Raw genomic sequence first — 19,693 nt, 5'->3', positions numbered from 1 at the left:
AAAGGCCTCCACAATGGATCAGTCCACTCAGACAGGCGCCAATCAGACAGGTGTCTTGTACACAATATGATTTATTAAATTTTTTGCTAATACTCGACTAAAGAAATCTTGGTCGACCAACAGCCTATCCACCAAACAATCGACCAGTCGACTAAATGGGGTCAGCCCTACCTGAGTCACATAGCAACAGTAACCAGTGAGCTTTTTTCTCTCTTTTTGTTGTTGTTATTTTTATTTTTTAACATTGGCCTGTTGTTTGCTATTGTCGATGACCATATAATCATATATAGTCCCATAGTCCCATAGCAACAGTAACCAGTGAGCATGTCACTGTCAGCTGACAGTGATGTGAAGTGTTGCTTGGATGATGCAGGATGCAGCGTGTCATGTGCTTCACTTTACTCCAGTACCTTTGGTCATGCTTTTGATCTTGCCCAGGGGGGACGGCACAGACACGTAGGACCCATCTGAAAGGATGAAGAAAATGGCCCAAGTTTCTGCTCAATCTTTATTCTTTTAGATTATCACATGTACATTGTTGTATGTAGTCAGCAATCTTGGTGAGGTGTTATCTTGCACTTTGAACATTACACATGTTAATTAATAGTCAACATTCTCTCCTTTGTAGACCTATTATTTATTCATTGTTTGAAAATAACATTTACTTGTGTTGTATTCTATCATCTTGGTGAGGTGTTATCTTTGAACATTACTAATGTTTATAGTCAACATCCTCTCCTTTGTTGGCCTCTCCTAAAGATACATAGCATTAGATGTACATTATATAGCATAGCAAAGACATACAGTATAGCATCAAAAAGAGATTATTTGTTCTCTCAATTGTCTTAATTCCTTACATCCTCTCTCCTTGGCTCCTTAAAACGTATTGGAGAAGAATATCAGAGGTTCCTCCCCTCTGACCTTCTCCTCCAATGCGTTTTGAGAAGGCGGTAAGTAGAGAGAACATGAGGAATCAAGCAAATATAATTGAGATTCACACTATGAGATGGCCCTAGATGTTAGGGTCTTGAAGTCAAAGTGCACCAGTGCTCCCCTCCTCTCCCACTCACCTCCGCCAGGCTGAGAGTACTCGTTACATGGGGAGTCGTCCAGGGGACGCTTGTAGTGTTTGAGCAGAGTGACGATGGTATCATGACCTGGGGTAGGGACACCGGGACAGGGTCACAGATACAGGGATATACAGACAGGGTTGTTACGGTGGCATTCACTATAAACAAACCCATTATTACCGCATTATACCCATCTACCAAAGTCACCATTAGTAGTGCTACTACTGCAGTGTCTACTACTACTACTACTAGTTTTTTTGTCTAAAGGGTTTTAAAATTGAGATTCACCTCAATCAACCAAGTTTATAATGTTTATAATGTTAATCAATCGGATAACTAATAATGAGGCAAATAGCAGTACTTTGGCTGTTAGTTTTAATCTTTTTTTTTTTGTGAAACGCACCAAACAAGCTGTCAATCTAACCTTCGATGTATACAGCAAGCCGCAACCGCGGATATCATACATTAGAGATGTCCTGCTTAATCTCCGACCCTTTGCTGCAAGTCTACACTGCAATGGAATACCACAATTAATAAATCAACATTTTCCCCAGAAAAGACATCTAAACCAAGGAAGTGTGGCGGTAGAGGGGGAATTCAGAATCGGATTAAAAAACAGCCCTTCAGAACACCTCTTCCATCTATTATGGATGGACATGTACAAAGCATAAGGAATAAGAATGAGGATCTACGGGCTTGTACCCAACACCGCTCAGAGTACCAACAATCCTGTCTGATCTGTCTATCTGAGACTTTGCTTACGGAACAGGATCCCGACTCCATTGTGGAGCTGGATGGCTACACAATTGTTAGAATGGACTGAAACATCAACTCTGGTAAGAGAAAAGGTGGTGGAGTTTGTGCATTTATCAACGAGAAATATTGCAATCCTGCCAATATTACAACTAAGCACCAGGTCTGTACTAAAGACATTAAACTATGACCATACTACCTGCCACGGAAAATAAATCAGGTCTGACTATTTATTGTTTACATAACCCCCCTCCACTGACACCCAAATAGGTGCCAACGTGACTTATGACCTTGTATCCCAGGCTGAGACAGAGTCAATCAATCAAATGTATTTATAAAGCCCTTTTTACATCAGTCAATGTCACAAAGTGCTATACAGAAACCCAGCCTAAAACCCCAAACAGAAAGCAATGCAGATGTATAAGCACGGTGGCTAGGAAAAACTCCCTAGAAAGGCAGGAACCTAGGAAGAAACCTAGAGAGGAACCAGGCTCTGAGGGGTGGCCAGTTCTCTTCTGGCTGTGCCGGGTGGATATTATAACAGTACATGTCCAAGATGCTCAAACGTTCATAGATGACCAGCAGGATCAAATAATAATAATCACAGTGGTTGTAGAGGGTGCAACAGGTCAGCACCTCAGGAGTAAATTTCAGTTGGCTTTTCATAGCCGATCATTCAGAGTTAGAGACAGCCGGTGCGGTAGAGAGAGAGAGTCGAAAACAGCAGGTCTGGGACAAGGTAGCACGTCCGGTGAACAGGCCAGGGTTCCATAGCCGCAGGCAGAAAAGTTGAAACTGGAGCAGCAGCACGACCAGGTGGACTGGGGACAGCAAGGAGTCATCAGGATAGGTAGTCCTGAGTCACCTGAAGCAGTAAAGCTAACCATGGGAGACTTTAAAATGTGCAATCTATCTGAACACTTACCATCATATCAGAAATATGTTACATGTCATACCCGAAATTTAGCCTGTCTGGACCTCTGTTATGGTAACATCCCAGGTGAAGTCTGTCTGGACCTCTGTTATGGTAACATCCCAGGTGCGTATTTTTCCAAGGCACTACCCAAACTTGGGGGTTCGGATCATAACATGGTTTAGCTCATCCCAGTCTACAAAGCGCGTCTGCAGCGAGAGAAGGCTAAAAAGGTGGAGATTAAAAGCTGGACTCCTGAAGCGACTGAAAGCCCTCCAGGGCTGTTTTGAGTCCACTGACTGGGCGGCCCTGACGGACAGCTCCGATGACCTGGAAGAGGCAGCGGATACTATCTCTGAGTACATCTGTTTCTGTGAGGATCTCGTTATTCCCTAAAAGAAAGTCAACATTTTCCCCAATAATAAACCGTGGGTAACTCTGGAATTAAATGAGCTCTTCGTCCAGAAAAAACAAGTGTTTTTTTTGTTTGTTTTTTTTAACTGAAAAGGAAAATCATGGAGTGCAAGGCAGCATGCAAAGACAAATTAGAAAACATTTTAAAGGACAGTAGGAAAGCCTGGCAAGGGCTACAAACCATCACAGGATACAAACCAAAGAGACCGTTGAAAATGACCTTGCTTTTGCAAATTATTTGAACAGTTTCTGCTGTAGGTTTGACATGTGTGATTTTACATCGCAGCAGAAAGTGGCCTTGGACAGTATAGACAGCATACCAGCTGTTGATATACAGATCTCTGTGAATGACATCAAGCAATACTTTCAACGTGTCAACCCACGAAAATCATATGGTCCAGATGGCGTCAGCAGCAAGAGACTTCAGGCCAGCTCGCATTACCGTTCCAGCTGTCACTGAACGGTGGGATAATTGCAGATTTATGGAAGAAGTTGCTGATGGTCCCAATACCTAAAAACAACAAGCCAAAAGTGTCACACCCTGATCTGTTTCACCTGTTTTTGTGCTTGTCTCCACCCCCCTCCAGGTGTCGCCCATCTTCCTCATTATCCCCAGTGTATTTATACATGTGTTCTCTGTTTGTCTATCGCCAGTTTGTCTTGTCTTGTCAGGTCTTATCAGCCTGTTTTCAAGTCTCCCTGCTTTCTCAAGTTCTGTTCCCTAGTTACCCCGGTTCTGACCATTCTGCCTGCCCTGACCCCAAGCCTGCCTGCCTTTCTGTACCTTATTGACTCTGCCCTGGATTACGGACCTCTGCCTGCCTTTGACCTGTCTTTTGCCTACGCCCTGTTTAGGTCAATAAACATCTGTGACTCTAGCTGTCTGCATCTGGGTTTTATCCTGAGTTCTGATAGTACGAACTGGTCTTGACCAACCCAGCGGACTCAGACCAGCTCCATAATGCTGTCTCCCTGCAAGGAGCCACCATTGGAAGACATGAGGAGATACTGCAATGTTTTATGGAGGGACTCCATACCCTGGCAGAACGCCATTACAAGGCGTTTGATACATTGCTGGAGCAATACCGTAAATTCCCTACTGGGCAGCGGGTCACACCAGTAATCTTCCAGCCTACCCCACTGTCCCGAGAACCCCGCCTACACTGGAGATTCTGGAACCTGCTAGGCTTTTCTCTCCCGGTGCTCCCTCATTTTCGAGTTGCAGCCTTCTTCATTCCACTCTGACCGTTCAATGATAGCGTACATCATAATGCTAAATGTATGGGGAGGGCACTCGCCTGGGCTATGGCGGTGTGGGAGCAAAAGTCCGACATTTGCCTCAGTCTGGAGGAGTTTGTGGCGGAAGTTCAGAAAGTGTTTGATTCTTCATTGCCCGGGAGAGAGGCTGCTCGTAAGCTGCTCCAGCTACGTCAAGACTCCCGTTGTGTGGCAGACTACGCAGTGGATTTTCGCATTTTGGTGGCTAAGAGTGCCTGGAACCCAGAAGCATTGTTCAACATGTTCCTTCACGGATTATTGGAGGTGATCAAAGATGAGCTCGCAGCCCGGGAGCTGGTCATGGACCTTGACTCCCTCATAGTCATGACCATCAGGATCGATGGACGGCTTCGAGAGCGTAGGAGGGAGAGGGAATCTGTGCCCTGTCACCTTAGTTCGCCCTCGATTCCCACCTCGTCTCCAAGGAATCCCGGAGACCGCCGAAGTCTACATGTCCGAGTGAACCCGACATCCCCCGAGTTCTCTCGCGAATCACTGAGGGCTGCCAATTCACCTCCTTCGGAGTCCATGCACCTGGGCAGGGCTAGATTGACTCCGGCTGAGTGCTTACGCCGACTCCACACCCAGAGTTGTCTAGAATGTGGAGCTACGGGACATTTCGGAGCTACCTGCCCATTAAAAACTCAGGCTCATCAAGAAGGAACGAGTACTCTGGTGGGCCATACGGTGAACTTTTCCTCTCGCCTTACTCACACCCCTTTCCATGCCATCCTGCTGTGGGGGAACCAGTCGAAATCCCTCCAGATACTCATCGACTCTGGGGCAGATGAGTTTTTTGGACGCTACCCCGTCCAAGCTGGGCATCCCCACTCAGCCCCTCTCCATTCCCATGGACATTAGAGTGCTGGACGGGCACTCTAAAGGCCGGGTCACTCACAATACCACTCCCATCAACCTCTGAGTGTCATGGAACCACAGCGAGGCAATCCAATTTATGCTGATTAAGTCTTCTCAGGTTCCCGTGGTATTGAGATTCTCTTGGCTCCAGCGACACAATCCCCTCATAGTCTGAACTGCTGGTGCCAGCGACATGTTGAACCAGTTCATTTTCGTCTACCTCGATGACATCCTTGTTTTCTCCCACTCAGCTCAATAACACGTGCTCCACGTCCGACAGGCACTCCAGCGCCTCCTGGAGAAACAGCTTTTTGTGAAAGCATAGAAATGCAAATTCCATCGCTACACCTTCCCCTTCCTTGCTTACATCATCACTGCAGGGCATGTACAGATGGATCCCGGGAAGGTGAGAGCGGTGGTGGAATGGCCCCAGCCTACGTCTAGAGTGCAGCTGCAACGTTTCCTGAGATTTTCCAACTTCTATCGTCGCTTTATCCAGGGTTACAGCACCCTGGCTTCCCCCCTGTCTGCTCTCACTAGGTTCCGTTCACATGGTCCTCAACTGCTGACCGGGCGTTCCGGGACCTCAAGCACCGCTTCACCACTGCTCCCATATTGGTTCATCCTGACCCGTCCCGTCAGTTCGTGGTGGAGGCTGATGCTTCGGATGTCGGAGTGGGGGCTGTCCTGTCCCAGCGTTCTGCCCTGGACCTCAAGTTACATCCCTGCTCCTTCTTCTCCCATCGCCTCAACGCCATGGAGAGGAACTACGATGTGGGGAATCGTGAGCTTCTCACGATGAAGATGGTGCTGGAGGAGTGGAGACACTGGTTGGAGGGGGCGGAACATCCGTTCATTGTGTGGACGGACCACAAGAACCTGGAATATCTCTGCACCGCCAAGCGTCTCAATTCCTGGCAAGCTAGGTGGGCCCTGCTTTTCACCCAGTTTAACTTATTCTTCTCCTACCGACCAGGATCCAAGAACATCAAGCCAGATGCACTGTCAGGCTGTCACGCCGCTATAGCCCCATGGCTACACCCTCGGACCCCGAGACCATCCTTCCCACCTCATGTCTGGCGACACCACTCAGCTGGGGAATAGGGAAGCACGTCTGTGAGGTGCAGCGTCCCCAGCCGAACCCCGTGGGTGAGGGCCAGATAATCGGATGTTTGTGCCTGACGCTGTCCCCTCATCAGTCCTGGAGTGGGCCCATTCCTCCAGGTTTGCCTGCCAGCTGGGCTCCTGTCGGACCCTGACCTTTATGCGGCAACACTTTTTGTGGACTACCATGGTCCCGGGCATCTCCGCGTTTGTCGCCGCCTGTATGAAGTGCTTTGAAAGGTTGGTAATGGCTCACATCAACACCATTATCCCAGAAACCCTAGACCCACTCCAATTTGCATATTGCCCAAACAGATCCACAGATGATGCAATCTCTATTGCACTCCACACTGCCCTTTCCCACCTGGACAAAAGGAACACTTATGTGAGAATGTTATTCATTGACTACAGCTCAGCGTTCAACACCATAGTACCCTCAAAGCTCATCACTAAGCTAAGGATCATGGGACTAAACACCTCCCTCTGCAACTGGATCCTGGAAGATTATTCAAAAACAAATTATTTCTGGTTTCTCATCCCAATTAGACCCAAACAAATTTGCCTACCGTGCCTCCAGAGGTGCTGATGATGAGTTACTGGTCATGCTGAACAATATCTTCAAGGCAAATAGCAAATAGCCTAGGGAAAATTGTATTCATTGGCTTCAGTAGCACGTTTAACACCATCCAACACCACCTACTGCTGGATAAACTGTTGAATTTGGATGTCAACTCTCTACTGATCAATGGATTAATAGTTTCCTTGTGAACAGTACTCAACAAGTGAAGTTTACCTCCGTCATCTCTACATCTAGAACAGTGAATACGGGAGCACCTCAAGGTTGCATACTTTCACCGATACTGTACACACTGTACAAAAATGATTGTCAAGCCTCTGACATGCAGCAAACTGAACAATTTTAATGTTGACTGCCATATCTTACAAATGTTCTATAAATTTGTCTTGCAGAGTCAGAGTGCGCTGTCCATTGGTCTGATATGTGTGTTTGGAAACATGCGAGAGCAAGACTACGTCAGGATTCAGTGCTTGATTAAGACGGCGGGAAGGATAATTGGTATAGATCAAGAATCAGCCTGTACACAAAACTCATCCTCCTAAAACTTGAAAATATTTTACAGGACAGTACTCATCCCCTTCACTCAAAATTCAGACACAGCAGCAGCCAGACAAGGGGAAAGAGACTTCTTCAAAAGAAAATCAAAACAGATCGATATGGGGACTCTTTTATTCCAACATCCATTAGGCTGTAAAATAGTCTGTTGGTCCCTCGAGATTACAGCTTATTGCACTTTCACTTTAAATGTGTAGCGATAGCACTGTTAATTAATTATATTGTGTAGTTTCTGTGTTTTCATGTACTGTGTTTTTAAGCATGTGACCAAATGAATTTCCCCCTGGTGGGAGAATAATGTTGATCTGACTACTACTACTACTACTACTACCACCACCACCACCACCACCACCACCACCACCACCACTAGTGGTGAACCGTAACTATTTTGAGCTAGGCCCTCAGTTGCGGAAAAACATCTGACGTCATACATATAGATAGAACTGGGATGCCTGTGTTTCCAGAGCATGACTAGAGACCTTTCTTTTGCAGACCTATGTAGGAGAAGCAATTCTTTGATGACTGGGTCAAACGGTCCTAAACCACGCCTCGGCTGTGGCTCACAGAAGCAACACACGTACACAACGGTTGCAAATATCAGAGTCATCGTGATGGTCCACTATGTATTCAAATAGTTTAATGAGTTCCACTTTTTTTTCCCTACACAGTGCAAACTAAGCGTGAGGAGAAGTTCCATCGTGTTGGCGCCACTCTGGGTAGTCTTCGCTGGCATATTTCATCCAGTAGTTTTGTTCGTTTGACAGATCTTGAGAAAAACGCTGCTAGGCCACGAAGATGAGAAGAAAAAAATCTTGCATTCTTTTAGTTAACCAGCACCTTGTGACATCACCAGAGCTTGCGGGATAGTTTCTTTCACCTTGGCTTGTACTCCGTTTATAGAAGAGGCCATCACTGCAGCCCCATCGTAACACTGTGCCACAACTTTGGCCGTGCATTCACACTCCTCTAAAAAGCTGATAATTCGGCCAGCATCCGCTTCTGCCCGTTTATCCTCAGTTACATCCTCAAATTTGAAAAACCTTTCCTTCTCACCACCATCGGTAGAGTAACGCAACACATAAGACATTTGGGCTTCAATGCTGATGTCTGTCGTCTCGTCAACCATGATGGTTACAAAGGAGTTTTTTTTCAATTCCTCCTTCATGACATCTGTCATTACATTCGCGACTGCATGTATCAGGTCATTTTGGATTTTGCTGGAAGTGCCTGTGAACACGGTAGCCTTAGCCAAATGGCAGTTTAACATGCTGCCATACTCAGCCAAGAAATCCAGTATTTCCAAAAAGTTTCCCTTATTAGCTGATTCCTTACCCTCATCATGTCCTCTGAACGCTAATTCTTGCTTGCCTAAAAACACAACCGTATGAATAAGGCGCTTTAGAATCTCCCTGTTGTGTCTGACTTTATCATTGTGAGCAAGTGTCTCATTGCGCCACGGCTTGTTGAGAAGAAGGTCTACTCTTGTTTCCCAAAATGTTTTAAAACTCACTGTAGCTCGCAGGTGGGAAGTTGAGTTTTGGAGTCGAAGTGCTGACTTTGTCTAACAGGCTAAATCTTTGAAACCAGTCGTCCAGGTTGAGCTATAGTATTATCAGTGCTGAAGAGTAGGCAATTCCAACAGTAAAGCTTTTTTGTCAGCTCACAGCCGGTTATCCACGGATAGCGCTCATAATTATTAACTTGAAAATGCCTTTCAAAACTATTTCCTCGTTGCACCAAATCAGGCATTGTCCTCGATTACTTGCTCTGCAGTTGCCATCGCCATCGTTACATACACTCACTGCAAAAAGCTAGCCAGCTAGCTAGGCTCAAGCGTGACAAAACAAGATAAGGCTCACTATTGGCTCTGAATTAGTGATGTATACTTAGGCATCATACAATTGTCCCACCTATTACAAGACATTTTGTGATTGGTTGATTCTACTGTCATTCCAAAATGCTGCTCTAATTGAAGTCAATGTCAATGACGTTGGCTGGTGCCTTCTATTCAAAGCCTGAGGGCCTAGCCAATGAGTGTTGAGCCCAGCTAGATTATTTCTACCAAGAGACTACCAAAGAAAAATTCAGATTGGATATTTTTTTCTTGGATATTGGATATTAATAACCCTTATTTTTCCAACACAAACTGAAGAAATTCAATAGGAAGATCATTACAATTAAGGCAACAAAAATATTAAATCAATGAAAACAAAATTACAAATTATAATATATACAAATATATACAGATGTGTATCTATCCTTAGGCCCTCTCTGAGGGCGTAGAGGGCCCTGATGGTTCCCCACTGACTACTACTGGGTAATAGTACAGTCACTACTACATGTATGCCAAAGACTACTAATACTACTACTAATACTACTGGGCAGTACTACAGTCACTACTACTACTATGTAATACACAGTCACTACTATTACTTCACTATTTATTCTTACTGAGACAGGGGTAGGGTGATAGTGTGGGAAAGTAAAATCAATTACAAACAGTTACTCAATGTACAGTACTGTCAAGGTTCCTAGCAATGCCAAATCTCTGAAAGTTACAAACCATCCTCCTCACAATTCAAGCAAAGTCAATCATCTGTGAAAAAGAGATCTAGTAAAAATGTTATCATCTCAGCTCTATTTACAAAATCTAGCCTTTCTGAGATACAGCTTTGTCTTTGGCCTCCCATTAGACAGACCCATGTGTCCATCACTGACTAACCTTTCTCATAGGCCCACATGAGGCAGGTCTGCTCCTCCTTCTCCCCACTGGACCGGCTGGGGTCACAGGCCACCAGGTTCATGTCAGCCCCGCTGTCCAACAGGAACTGGACCAGACGTATGTGGCCGTGGAAACATGCACTGTGCAGACCTACAGAGATAGTGACAGGGTTCAAAGGTTATTAGCGTAAGCAGTCAGATCAACCGCTCTTCTTCCATTTATATGGACCTTATTTGTGTTGAAGTCCTTGCCAATTGTCAAAGTCGTTTTTTTATGTATGACTATTGTTGCAAAACTTATTTCCCTCTGGGATAACAAAGTTGGAACTTGAACTTATTGAGTGCTTTCGGCTGGTTTAGAAGTCCTTGCCAATTGTCAAGGTCGTTTTGTATGTATGACTATTGCTCCAAAACAAATTTTAACTGGAACTCGATCTTATTAAGTGCTCTCGGGTGGTTTAGATGTTATTTGTAGGGCCAAGAGCTTTTCCTCTTCAGTTCTGGTCAACAAAAACTCCTGGCCTCAGTCATACTTTAACATTAGGGTCTGATCGCGTGACCTGGCCAGGGAAAACCTCCTGGCCCTAGATTAGGTAACGAGGAGACATAGCCACCTGTGTGTCCGTCTCGGCCCTGATGGTTGATGCTCATGGCGTTCTGACCGAGCAGGAACTTGACCATCTCCAGACTCTTCCCATAGGTGCAGGCACTGTGGAGAGAGGTAGACACTGCTGTTATCTTGGACCAGTACAGACGGAGAAGGTAACTCATTGGGGTACACTAGGGTTATTACCTGTGAAAGGCGGTCTCGCTAAATATGTTCTCCTTGGACAGACTCTCTGTGCCTGACAGCTGCACTATCTCCTTCACCACCTCAAACTTGCCATTGTAGCAGGCCCTGTGGAACACAGGCGCAATGAGTTACAGATACATCTAGACACATAAGGAGATCATAGTAGCTTTTATCAGTCTCAGTGAAAAAGACCAGGGGTCATATGTATCAAATCAAATCACACTTTATTTATCACATGCTTTGTAAATAACAGGTGTATAGACTAACAGTGAAATGCTTACTTACGGGCCCTTCCCAACAATGCAGAGAGAAAAATATAGAAAAAATAATAACACGAGGAATAAATACACAATGAGTAAAGATAACTTTGCTATATACACGGGAACCAGTACCAAGTCGATGTTCAGGGGTATGAGGTAGATATGGGCTGGGGTAAAGTGACTAAGCAACAAGATAGATCATTAACAGTAGCAGCAGTGTATGTGATGAGTCAAAAGAGTTACTGCAAAAGAGGGTCAATGCCGATAGTCAGGGTAGCTATTTTGTGGACTCTTATCTATTTAGAAGTCTTATCTGCGGGCCCATGCCAACATTTTTCTGCCTCCTGGGGGTGAAGAGACATTGTCGTGCCTTCTTCATGACTGTGTTGGTGTGGGTGGATCATGTAAATCCCTTAGTGATCAAGTGTCTCAGAGTAGGAGCACTGATTTAGGATCAGTTTTGACTTTCAGTTAAGATCACAATGAATAATGGTTACATAGATGGCGGGGGCAGATTCTAGATCAGCACTCCAACTCTGAGACCCTTGATACATACAGCCCCTGTAGAGTTCAATCTGCTGCTGAACTCCTCAGAGGGTACTGACACGAGCCAGTGACATCATTCTCTGTCTATTTCCCCGTGTTGTACTCTAAATGGTTTTACCCCAGATGTTCTTATCATTATGATGTACTGTATCATTAGTTAACTCACAGGTGGAGAGGGGTGTCTCCATAGATGTTGACGGAGTGAGGCTGTAGCTCAAAGTTGCCCTGCAACAGGAAGTGGACCACTTCATGGTGGCCGAAACGGGCACAGAAGTGGAGCGGGACGTGGTCCTCATTGTCCTGAGCATTCACTGTGGAGGAAGAAGGACTGAGTTGTTTTCTGGTTGGGCAACTTTAAATAAGCTAGTAATTTCCTTACTAAAACCATTCACAACTTTGAACACTTTGCTGAACCCATGAATAAATCCACAGAGTCGTTGTGTGACTTGTAGATAAACATGATGGTAAGTACCGGTAGACCATAATGAACATCAGGTCCACTATGCAGTTACATCTTAATGTTCCCCACTCAAGCGCACGTCCCATCAAGATAAACAGTATATCACCTGAACCGTGGAATGTATTGAGAGCATGTTTACAGACACAGTGAAACTCAAGCATGTACCATGTAGCTCCTAGACCTACGGCACTAACTCTCACCTTCAGTTTTGCTCCCCTCTGCCAGCAGCAGTTTCACGACGCTGAGGAAGCCCTTGGCGGCTGCCAGGTGTAACGGTCTGTCTCCCACCTCCCCACTTACATTTACATCCGCCTCAAACTTCAACAACAGCTTAGCCACCTGAGAGATATACATTTTAGACATTTAGCAGACACTCTTATCCAGAATTACTTACAATTAGTGCATTTACCTTAAGATAGCTAGGTGAGACAACAACACATCACAATCGTGGCGGGCTGCGGCATTCTGGATAAGTTGCAGAGATTTGATGGCACAAGCGAGGAGCCCAGCCAACAGAGAGTTGCAGTAGTCTAGACGGGAGATGCAAAGTTCCTGGATTAGGACCTACGCCACTTCCTGTGTGAGGAAAGGTCATACTCTATGAATGTTGTAGAGCATGAACCTGTTTTGATGTTTGCAGAGAACGACACAACGAGGTTATTTGTGACTCACAACCTGGATTCGGTCTTATGTAGCAAAATGTGAAATTGTGTTTTTTACATTGGATAAAAGTAGACAGTCAGAGCTACAAAATGGTATATCATACACTTCATTTTGAGGAACAATGGGAAAGTAATTCTGCTTTGAAAGTTGATAAACTTGTAAACTCACTTTTTAGAAAATGGCTTTTGAATGTTTTGGTATCTAGTGACGAGCTCTTTGTCTACACCCATTCAACATCGTTCACACCCTCTTAAGCTTTAGCCCCACCCATCTCGTTTCGCTGTCAGAGCGTTCAGAGCACACACTTGATGCTCTGGCCGATGATTTGTTTACCTCTGGATAACATGAAAACATCCTAACCAGCTCTGCTGGCAACAAATTCCTTACGCTTTTTTGCCAACGTTTACTGACACCGTGTAATCGGCCTGTGTGTAGCTGGTGTGGAGGAGTCAGAGCAGGACAGCAGATATGAGTAATGAACGTACTTTACTCAAGAATACAAATATATACAACACAATAAACTAGCCCACAATAACAGAGCGTATACACACAAACAATCACTCACAAAAACCATGGGGGAACAGAGGGTTAAATAAGGAACAAGTAATTGGGGGATTGAAACCAGGTGTGTAAAACAAAGACAAAACAAATGGAAAATGAAAAGTGGATCGGCGATGGCTAGAAGACCGGTGACGTCGACCGCCGAACACCGCCCGAACAAGGAGAGGGACCGACTTCGGCGGAAGTCGTGACACACCGGCCATATTCAACGGGTGTTGTACACTTTAGCTTAAGATGTGTAGCTAGCTAGCTAAGTAAACAATGAACCTAGCTAGCTAAACAACGTGTAAGATCACACATGTCATGTAACGTTAGCTAACGAGTCAGCCAGCTAACATTAGCTAGTTAAACAACAATTATCATATTTTCAAATCATGTCGTTACTACCCTGCATGAATCTGCAGGGAGTTAACCAACCAGGTTCAATGTTAGCTAGCTAACATTAGGCTTTAACTAGCAAAGCAAACATTTCTGGGATTCGAATAATAACGTCATACAAATAACGTTAGCTAGGGAGAGCCGGCCAGCTAGCTAACAGTACACTTTAGCTTGAAATGAAACCACTTTCTGTCAAAATTAGAAACGTGTAATATCTGAAATGGTAGCTAGCTAACACTAGACTATCTTACCCGTATACATCATCATGCATGATGGACGCGTCTCCCTGTCACGGATGTCATGCCAGGGTTGCCCTTAGTTTGAAGATGTAATCCGGAGACAGGTGTTTTCTCCCTCTCTTTAACTATCATACTCTAATTCCACTGATTTCAAAACTCGATCCTCCAGAAAGTGGAGAGAGACACTTATACAGCTCCACTACACGATACATAAAAAAAGCAGTGTTTGACAGGATTACCAACACAGACTCACCAGCTCAAATAAACAGAAGCCTTCTATATGGCAGACCAATCCGAACTCCTTTTTCGACATGTTCAGCCCACTCATTATCTCAGCCAATCATGGCTAGTGGGAAGGTTGCTGCTTTATATGTGGCTTCGCCAACAAGGCTCGTAAATTAACACTTTGTTTTTAAGGCACATGAAAGTTCACATGTTCCAGAAGGCATTTCTGTCAAAAAAACGCATTATGATAAAAACACATTTTAAAAAGTTCAAATGGCTCTCTTCTGAAGCCGTGACTTGCAACAAACACCTCAACCATGATGGAGAGGTTTTAGAGCGGGCAGGCCTTCCCCGGTAGGAAGCGCAGCTCCGTTTTGTCGAGGTTGATCTTGAGGTGGTGGGCCAGCATCCAAGCTGAGATATCTGCCAGGCACGCAGAGATGTGTCGCCATCTGGGTGTCAGGGGAAAGAGAAGTGTAGTTGAGTGTCATCCACATAGCAATGATAGGAGAGACCATGTGAAGGTCCGAGCCGAGTGGCAGAGCCGGGTGATTTGTAAAGAGAAAAGAGGAGAGGGCCTAGAAGCGATCCCTGGGGGACACCATTAGTGAGATCCCGTGGTGCAGACACAGACCCTCTCCACACCACCTTGTAGGAGCGACCTGCCAGGAAGGATGCAATCCAGGAATGTGCAGAGGTTGTCCAACCCTGAGAGGGTGGTAGAAGAGTATCTGATGGTTCACGGTCTCGAAGGCAGCGGATAGGTAAGGTAAGGGAAAGCCAGTTACGCAACTGACTGTATTCAACCCGAAATGTGTCTTCCCCTTTTAACCCAACCCTTCTGAATCAGAGAGGTTGCCTGAATCGAAGGTCCACGTGATCGGCGCACAGGGAGCAGTTGTTGTTGGGGGTTAACTGCCTTGTCGGCTCTGGGATTCAAACCAGTGACCTTTCGGTTACTGGCCCAACGCTCTTAATCGTAAGGCTACCTGGAGGTTGAGAACAGAAGAGAGAGAGTCAACTATGGCAGAGCGGAGAGCCTCTGTGACACAGAGGAGAGTGGTCTTAGTTGAGTGAGCCGCATTGAAGCCTGACTGGTTAGGGTTTTGAAGATCGTTCTGAGAGAGATAACGAGAGAGTTGGTCAGAGACAGCACACTCAAGTGTTTTGGAAAGATAAGAAAGAAGAGATACCGGTCTGTAGCTTTTGACATCAGATGAGTCGACTGTTGGTTTCTTGAGGAGGGGAGCAACTCTGGCCATCTTTAAGTCAAAGGGGACACAGCCAGTGGAAAGGGATGAGTTGATGAGGGAAGTGAGAAGGTCTCCAGAGATAGTCTGGAGAAGGGAGGATGGGGTCAAGTGGGCAGGTTTTTGGGCGGCCAGTCATCACTAGTCACAGGATTTTATCTGGAGAGAGAGGGAAGAAAGAGATCAAGGTGTAGGGTAGTTCTGATTGGGACCAGTGGACTCAATAGGCTGAGGGAATAACAAGCAGATGTCATCAAAGGATTAAGGAGGGAGGAGAAAGTGGAGATGAGTTTCCCAGGGTTGTAGGTAGAAGCATGACATTTAGAGTGACAGAATGTGTCTTTAGCCGTGGATACAGAGGAAGAGAAGGTAGAGTGGAGTGGATGATAGGTCATCCGAAAATGTAGTTTTCCTCCATCAGCTGCCTGCAGCCCTGTTCTTTTAGCACGCAGTTAGTCACTCAGCCACAGAGTGGGAGGGGAAGGTTGAGCCGGCCGGGAGGAAAGTGGACAGTGGGAGTCAAAGGAGGCGGAAAGGGAGGAGAGTAGGGTCGAAGAGGCAGAGTCAGGAGACAGGAGGAAGAAGGATTTAGCAGGAGAGAAGGAAGAGAAGATAGGATAGAAGAGGAGAGAGTAGTGGGAGAGAGAGAACAAAGATTGAGGCAGTGCATGACCATCTGGATAGGAGCTGAGTGGGTAGTGTTGGAGGAGAGAGGGAGAGAATAAGAAACAAAGTAGTGACCAGAAACCTGCAGGGGGGGGGGAACTCTCCAACAGCACCTGGTGGGTGACAGTGACAGCATTGAATTCAAGTGAGGAGATACACAGGTGAGATAGGAGAAATGAGTAGCTCTGTGCCACTACCGCGACGACCAGATGCTCTTGGACTATGAGAGAACACATAGTCAGAGGACGAGAGAGCAGCTGGAGTAGCAGTGTTCTCTGGTGTAATCCATGTTTCTGTCAGGGCCCAAAATTGTAGGGAGATGCCTTATGGACTGCAGATCGTCAGTTCCAAACGCAGCCGGAGACTAGGAATTCATTGGTTGTGCACGCAGGGTACCCTAAATTATAAGGTTTGCAGCCACGGGCTGGTGAGCATCTGTAAAACCTACAGGTAGAGGAGCGAACTGGGATAGAAAACACACACATACTTGCCAAAGCTACAAAAGAGCAAAATGATATCATCAGAGAATAACTGGGTAAGATACTCAAGTGTATTTTGGAGAGTCCTAGCTCTGGTCCGGGACATTAGTGCGCATTCCTGTACTAACAGAGCAGAGGCAACTCGTTGTCGCGATGGGAGCAGAGCTTGGAGAGACCCACTTGAGACAAACTTGACAGGGAAGTGGGAACTGGGCCTGGGGGGGATAACTGTAATAGACACTGTACAGATAAGTACCAAATGGCACTATTTTCCCTATAGCCCATAGGGCTCTGGTCAAAAGTAGTGCACTATGAAAGCAGAAGGATGCCATTTTGGGACGTAGCCTACATCCCCGGTAACAAGAAAAGGGAATGAACAGATTTCAACACATCCATTGCTTGGCAGAAGGTAAAGAGGGATATAAAGAGGGATATAAAGAGGACACAATGTTTAAACCATTACCTGGTCATGGCCATAGTAAGCAGCAATATGCAGAGGAGTAAAGAACACAGCATCCTGGACGTTGACATAGGCTCCATGCTGGAGAAGGATATCCACTGCCTAAGAATGACAACATGTAGGCTATATTACAGGACAAATTATTATCATAACACAAAATCTCTTGTTGGAACAGCCATTGTTGCTGACACCAGCAGAACTATTCCTAAATATGAATAGTACTGTACAGAATGTGAGGTAATGTCTGAGACTGGTATGAACAGGGGCCGTGCCCACCTCATGGTGCCCAGCGATGGTGGCGATATGCAGGGCGGTGAGGGCACCGTACCCAACCTGCTGGATGTCTGCCCCTCCGTGGAGCATTGCCGTCACCAACTCCGCATTGTCCTGGGAGGACACACAACTACTGTCAATCACATAGGTTTGTTTTCACTTTAACATCACACTTGAGGAGAATTTCAATTGTACTTCCTTTATTCCTTGTGTCCTCTCTCTAAACATGTTGGGGAAGCTAAGCTTCCTCCCGTTTGACCTTCTCTTCAGGCATTTTGAGGAGGTAAGGAATCAGGGAAGATACAGATGACGTTCACTCCAAGTCATCAGCATCTTGATTAAGCCGAGTCCTCAAATAGACAAATCTGTAATACTGATCCTGTGTGCCTCAGGACTAGATGAACTCTCTCTAGTCCTTAGTATGAGAGCAAAACAGGAGATATCACACTGTTCATAGAATAATGTGTGCTTTGTGATGTGACTTGCGCTCCACCATCTGGTAAAACCATGGAATGTCTCCATCGCATTTAACATAAAAGGCCAATCGATAGAAACATTCACAAAATAATCACACACATCATAAACAGTAACCTACTCACTATGGAAACATACATGTCTTTATAACTATATCAATAACACGGTCTTCAGATGAAGGCATGAAGGCAACCGGTGTCTAACCATTCTCTCACCTTATAGACAGCCAGGTGTAGAGCAGTGAACCCATTCCTGGTAAGCCTGGATGGACGTAGGCCTTTCAGCATCAGAGTCCTTATGTGGACTTTATTCCCTGGAGAAAACAATTTACTAGCCTCGCATCAGATCTGTCTGTGGTATATTGTCTATGTTTTAATTTTTATTATTATTTTTTATTTAAAAAAATATATATATTTAATTTTTTTTAGGGGGTAGATCAGCTTTAATATGTCAGATAGATTGTGGCTTCTATCAATGTAATTGTCTGCATCACTTCCAATCCCGCATATATTTTTGGGAAAAAAATATATACACAATATACACAATGTTTTCGTTTTTGAAAGAAAAACATATTTTTTGTCCAATAAAATAACATCAAATTGAACAGAAATACAGTGTAGACATTGTTAATGTTAGTAAATACTATTGTAGCTGGAAACAGATGATTTTGAATGGAATATCTGCATTGGCGTACAGAGGTCAATTATCAGCAAGAATAGAAGGCCAGCATCCCGGAGTTGCCTCTTTACTGTTGACATTGAGACTGGTGTTTTGTGGGTACTATTTAATGAAGCTGCCAGTTGAGGACTTGTGAGGCATCTGTTTCTCAAACTAGACACTAATGTACTTGTCCTCTTGCTCAGTTGTGCACCGGGGCCTCTCACTATTCTTTATATTCTGGTTAGAGCCAGTTTGCGCTGTTCTGTGAAAGCAGTAGTACACTAGTGATCACAAAATAGTGAACAACAATGCTTAGGCCTGTATTTCCAGCTTATACATACTATATACATTTTATGGTCTATTTTACAATTGTTTTATTTTTGTTTGTTTTTACTCTTATCCTTGTGATTGACAGTAGTCTACCCTCAACGCTCCCATATATTTATGATGTCCATCCGGTTTGATTTCTATTTGCCATTCGTTCAAACTGTGCTCTAAAAAAAAGTTGTTTACCTATATACGTTTTACGGCACAGTATGTTTTACATTAGTTATCTTATTGTAATTAGTTGTTATTAGTCCCAACCTTCAGCTCCATTCAACCCCTCCCATCAATCTCTTAACACCATCCACATTGGATTTAAATGTGCCATGTATTTTTCAACTGTGCTGTGATGTTTCACAAAAGTTCTGAACCTTTCTATTCTCATAGCTTCTACAGATTGTAAATTGAAAATAAACATTTTTGCTAAAAGTATCGTTTTGCGTATCAGTTCATAAACCATGTGCCATGGAATCGGTACGTCAAAAATCTCTAACCAACAATTTTGCAATCTATATGGTATGGCTGTCATTTTTTTAAAATCCTTAAATGAAACTGGAATACTTTTTATTCATCACAATTTTCTTTAACCAATTTTGGTCTTTAATGCCGACAGACAAGTTCCTTACTTTTTCCCTCTGTCACGTTCCTGACCTTATTTCCTTTGTTTTGTCTTTGTTTAGTATGGTCAGGGCGTGAGTTGGGGTGGGCATTCTATGTTATGTGTTTCTATGTTGGGTTC

The 19,693-nt window shown here is 44.7% G+C and overlaps 1 protein-coding gene across 2 annotated transcripts in view; it reads right to left on the bottom strand.

The window, feature by feature from the left end:
- Positions 1 to 19,693, bottom strand: part of tnni3k (TNNI3 interacting kinase) — a 51,620-nt gene that overhangs the window by 29,084 nt on the left and 2,843 nt on the right. For both annotated transcript variants that reach the window (XM_071342554.1, XM_071342555.1), the window contains exons 4-13: positions 18,186 to 18,283; positions 17,500 to 17,610; positions 17,227 to 17,325; positions 12,503 to 12,641; positions 12,009 to 12,153; positions 11,037 to 11,141; positions 10,858 to 10,952; positions 10,245 to 10,394; positions 1,071 to 1,157; positions 411 to 467 (exon numbers count right to left, since the gene is read on the bottom strand). In XM_071342554.1, coding sequence (XP_071198655.1) covers positions 411 to 467; positions 1,071 to 1,157; positions 10,245 to 10,394; positions 10,858 to 10,952; positions 11,037 to 11,141; positions 12,009 to 12,153; positions 12,503 to 12,641; positions 17,227 to 17,325; positions 17,500 to 17,610; positions 18,186 to 18,283 — 1,086 coding nt within the window. The remainder of the gene's footprint in view (positions 1 to 410; positions 468 to 1,070; positions 1,158 to 10,244; positions 10,395 to 10,857; positions 10,953 to 11,036; positions 11,142 to 12,008; positions 12,154 to 12,502; positions 12,642 to 17,226; positions 17,326 to 17,499; positions 17,611 to 18,185; positions 18,284 to 19,693) is intronic.

Source organism: Salvelinus alpinus, chromosome 15 (genome assembly GCF_045679555.1).
Source record: "Salvelinus alpinus chromosome 15, SLU_Salpinus.1, whole genome shotgun sequence".
Classification (NCBI taxonomy): Eukaryota; Metazoa; Chordata; class Actinopteri; order Salmoniformes; family Salmonidae; genus Salvelinus; species Salvelinus alpinus.
The sequence above is the reverse complement of the archived record's forward strand: the minus strand, read 5'-3'. Positions and strand labels throughout refer to the sequence as shown.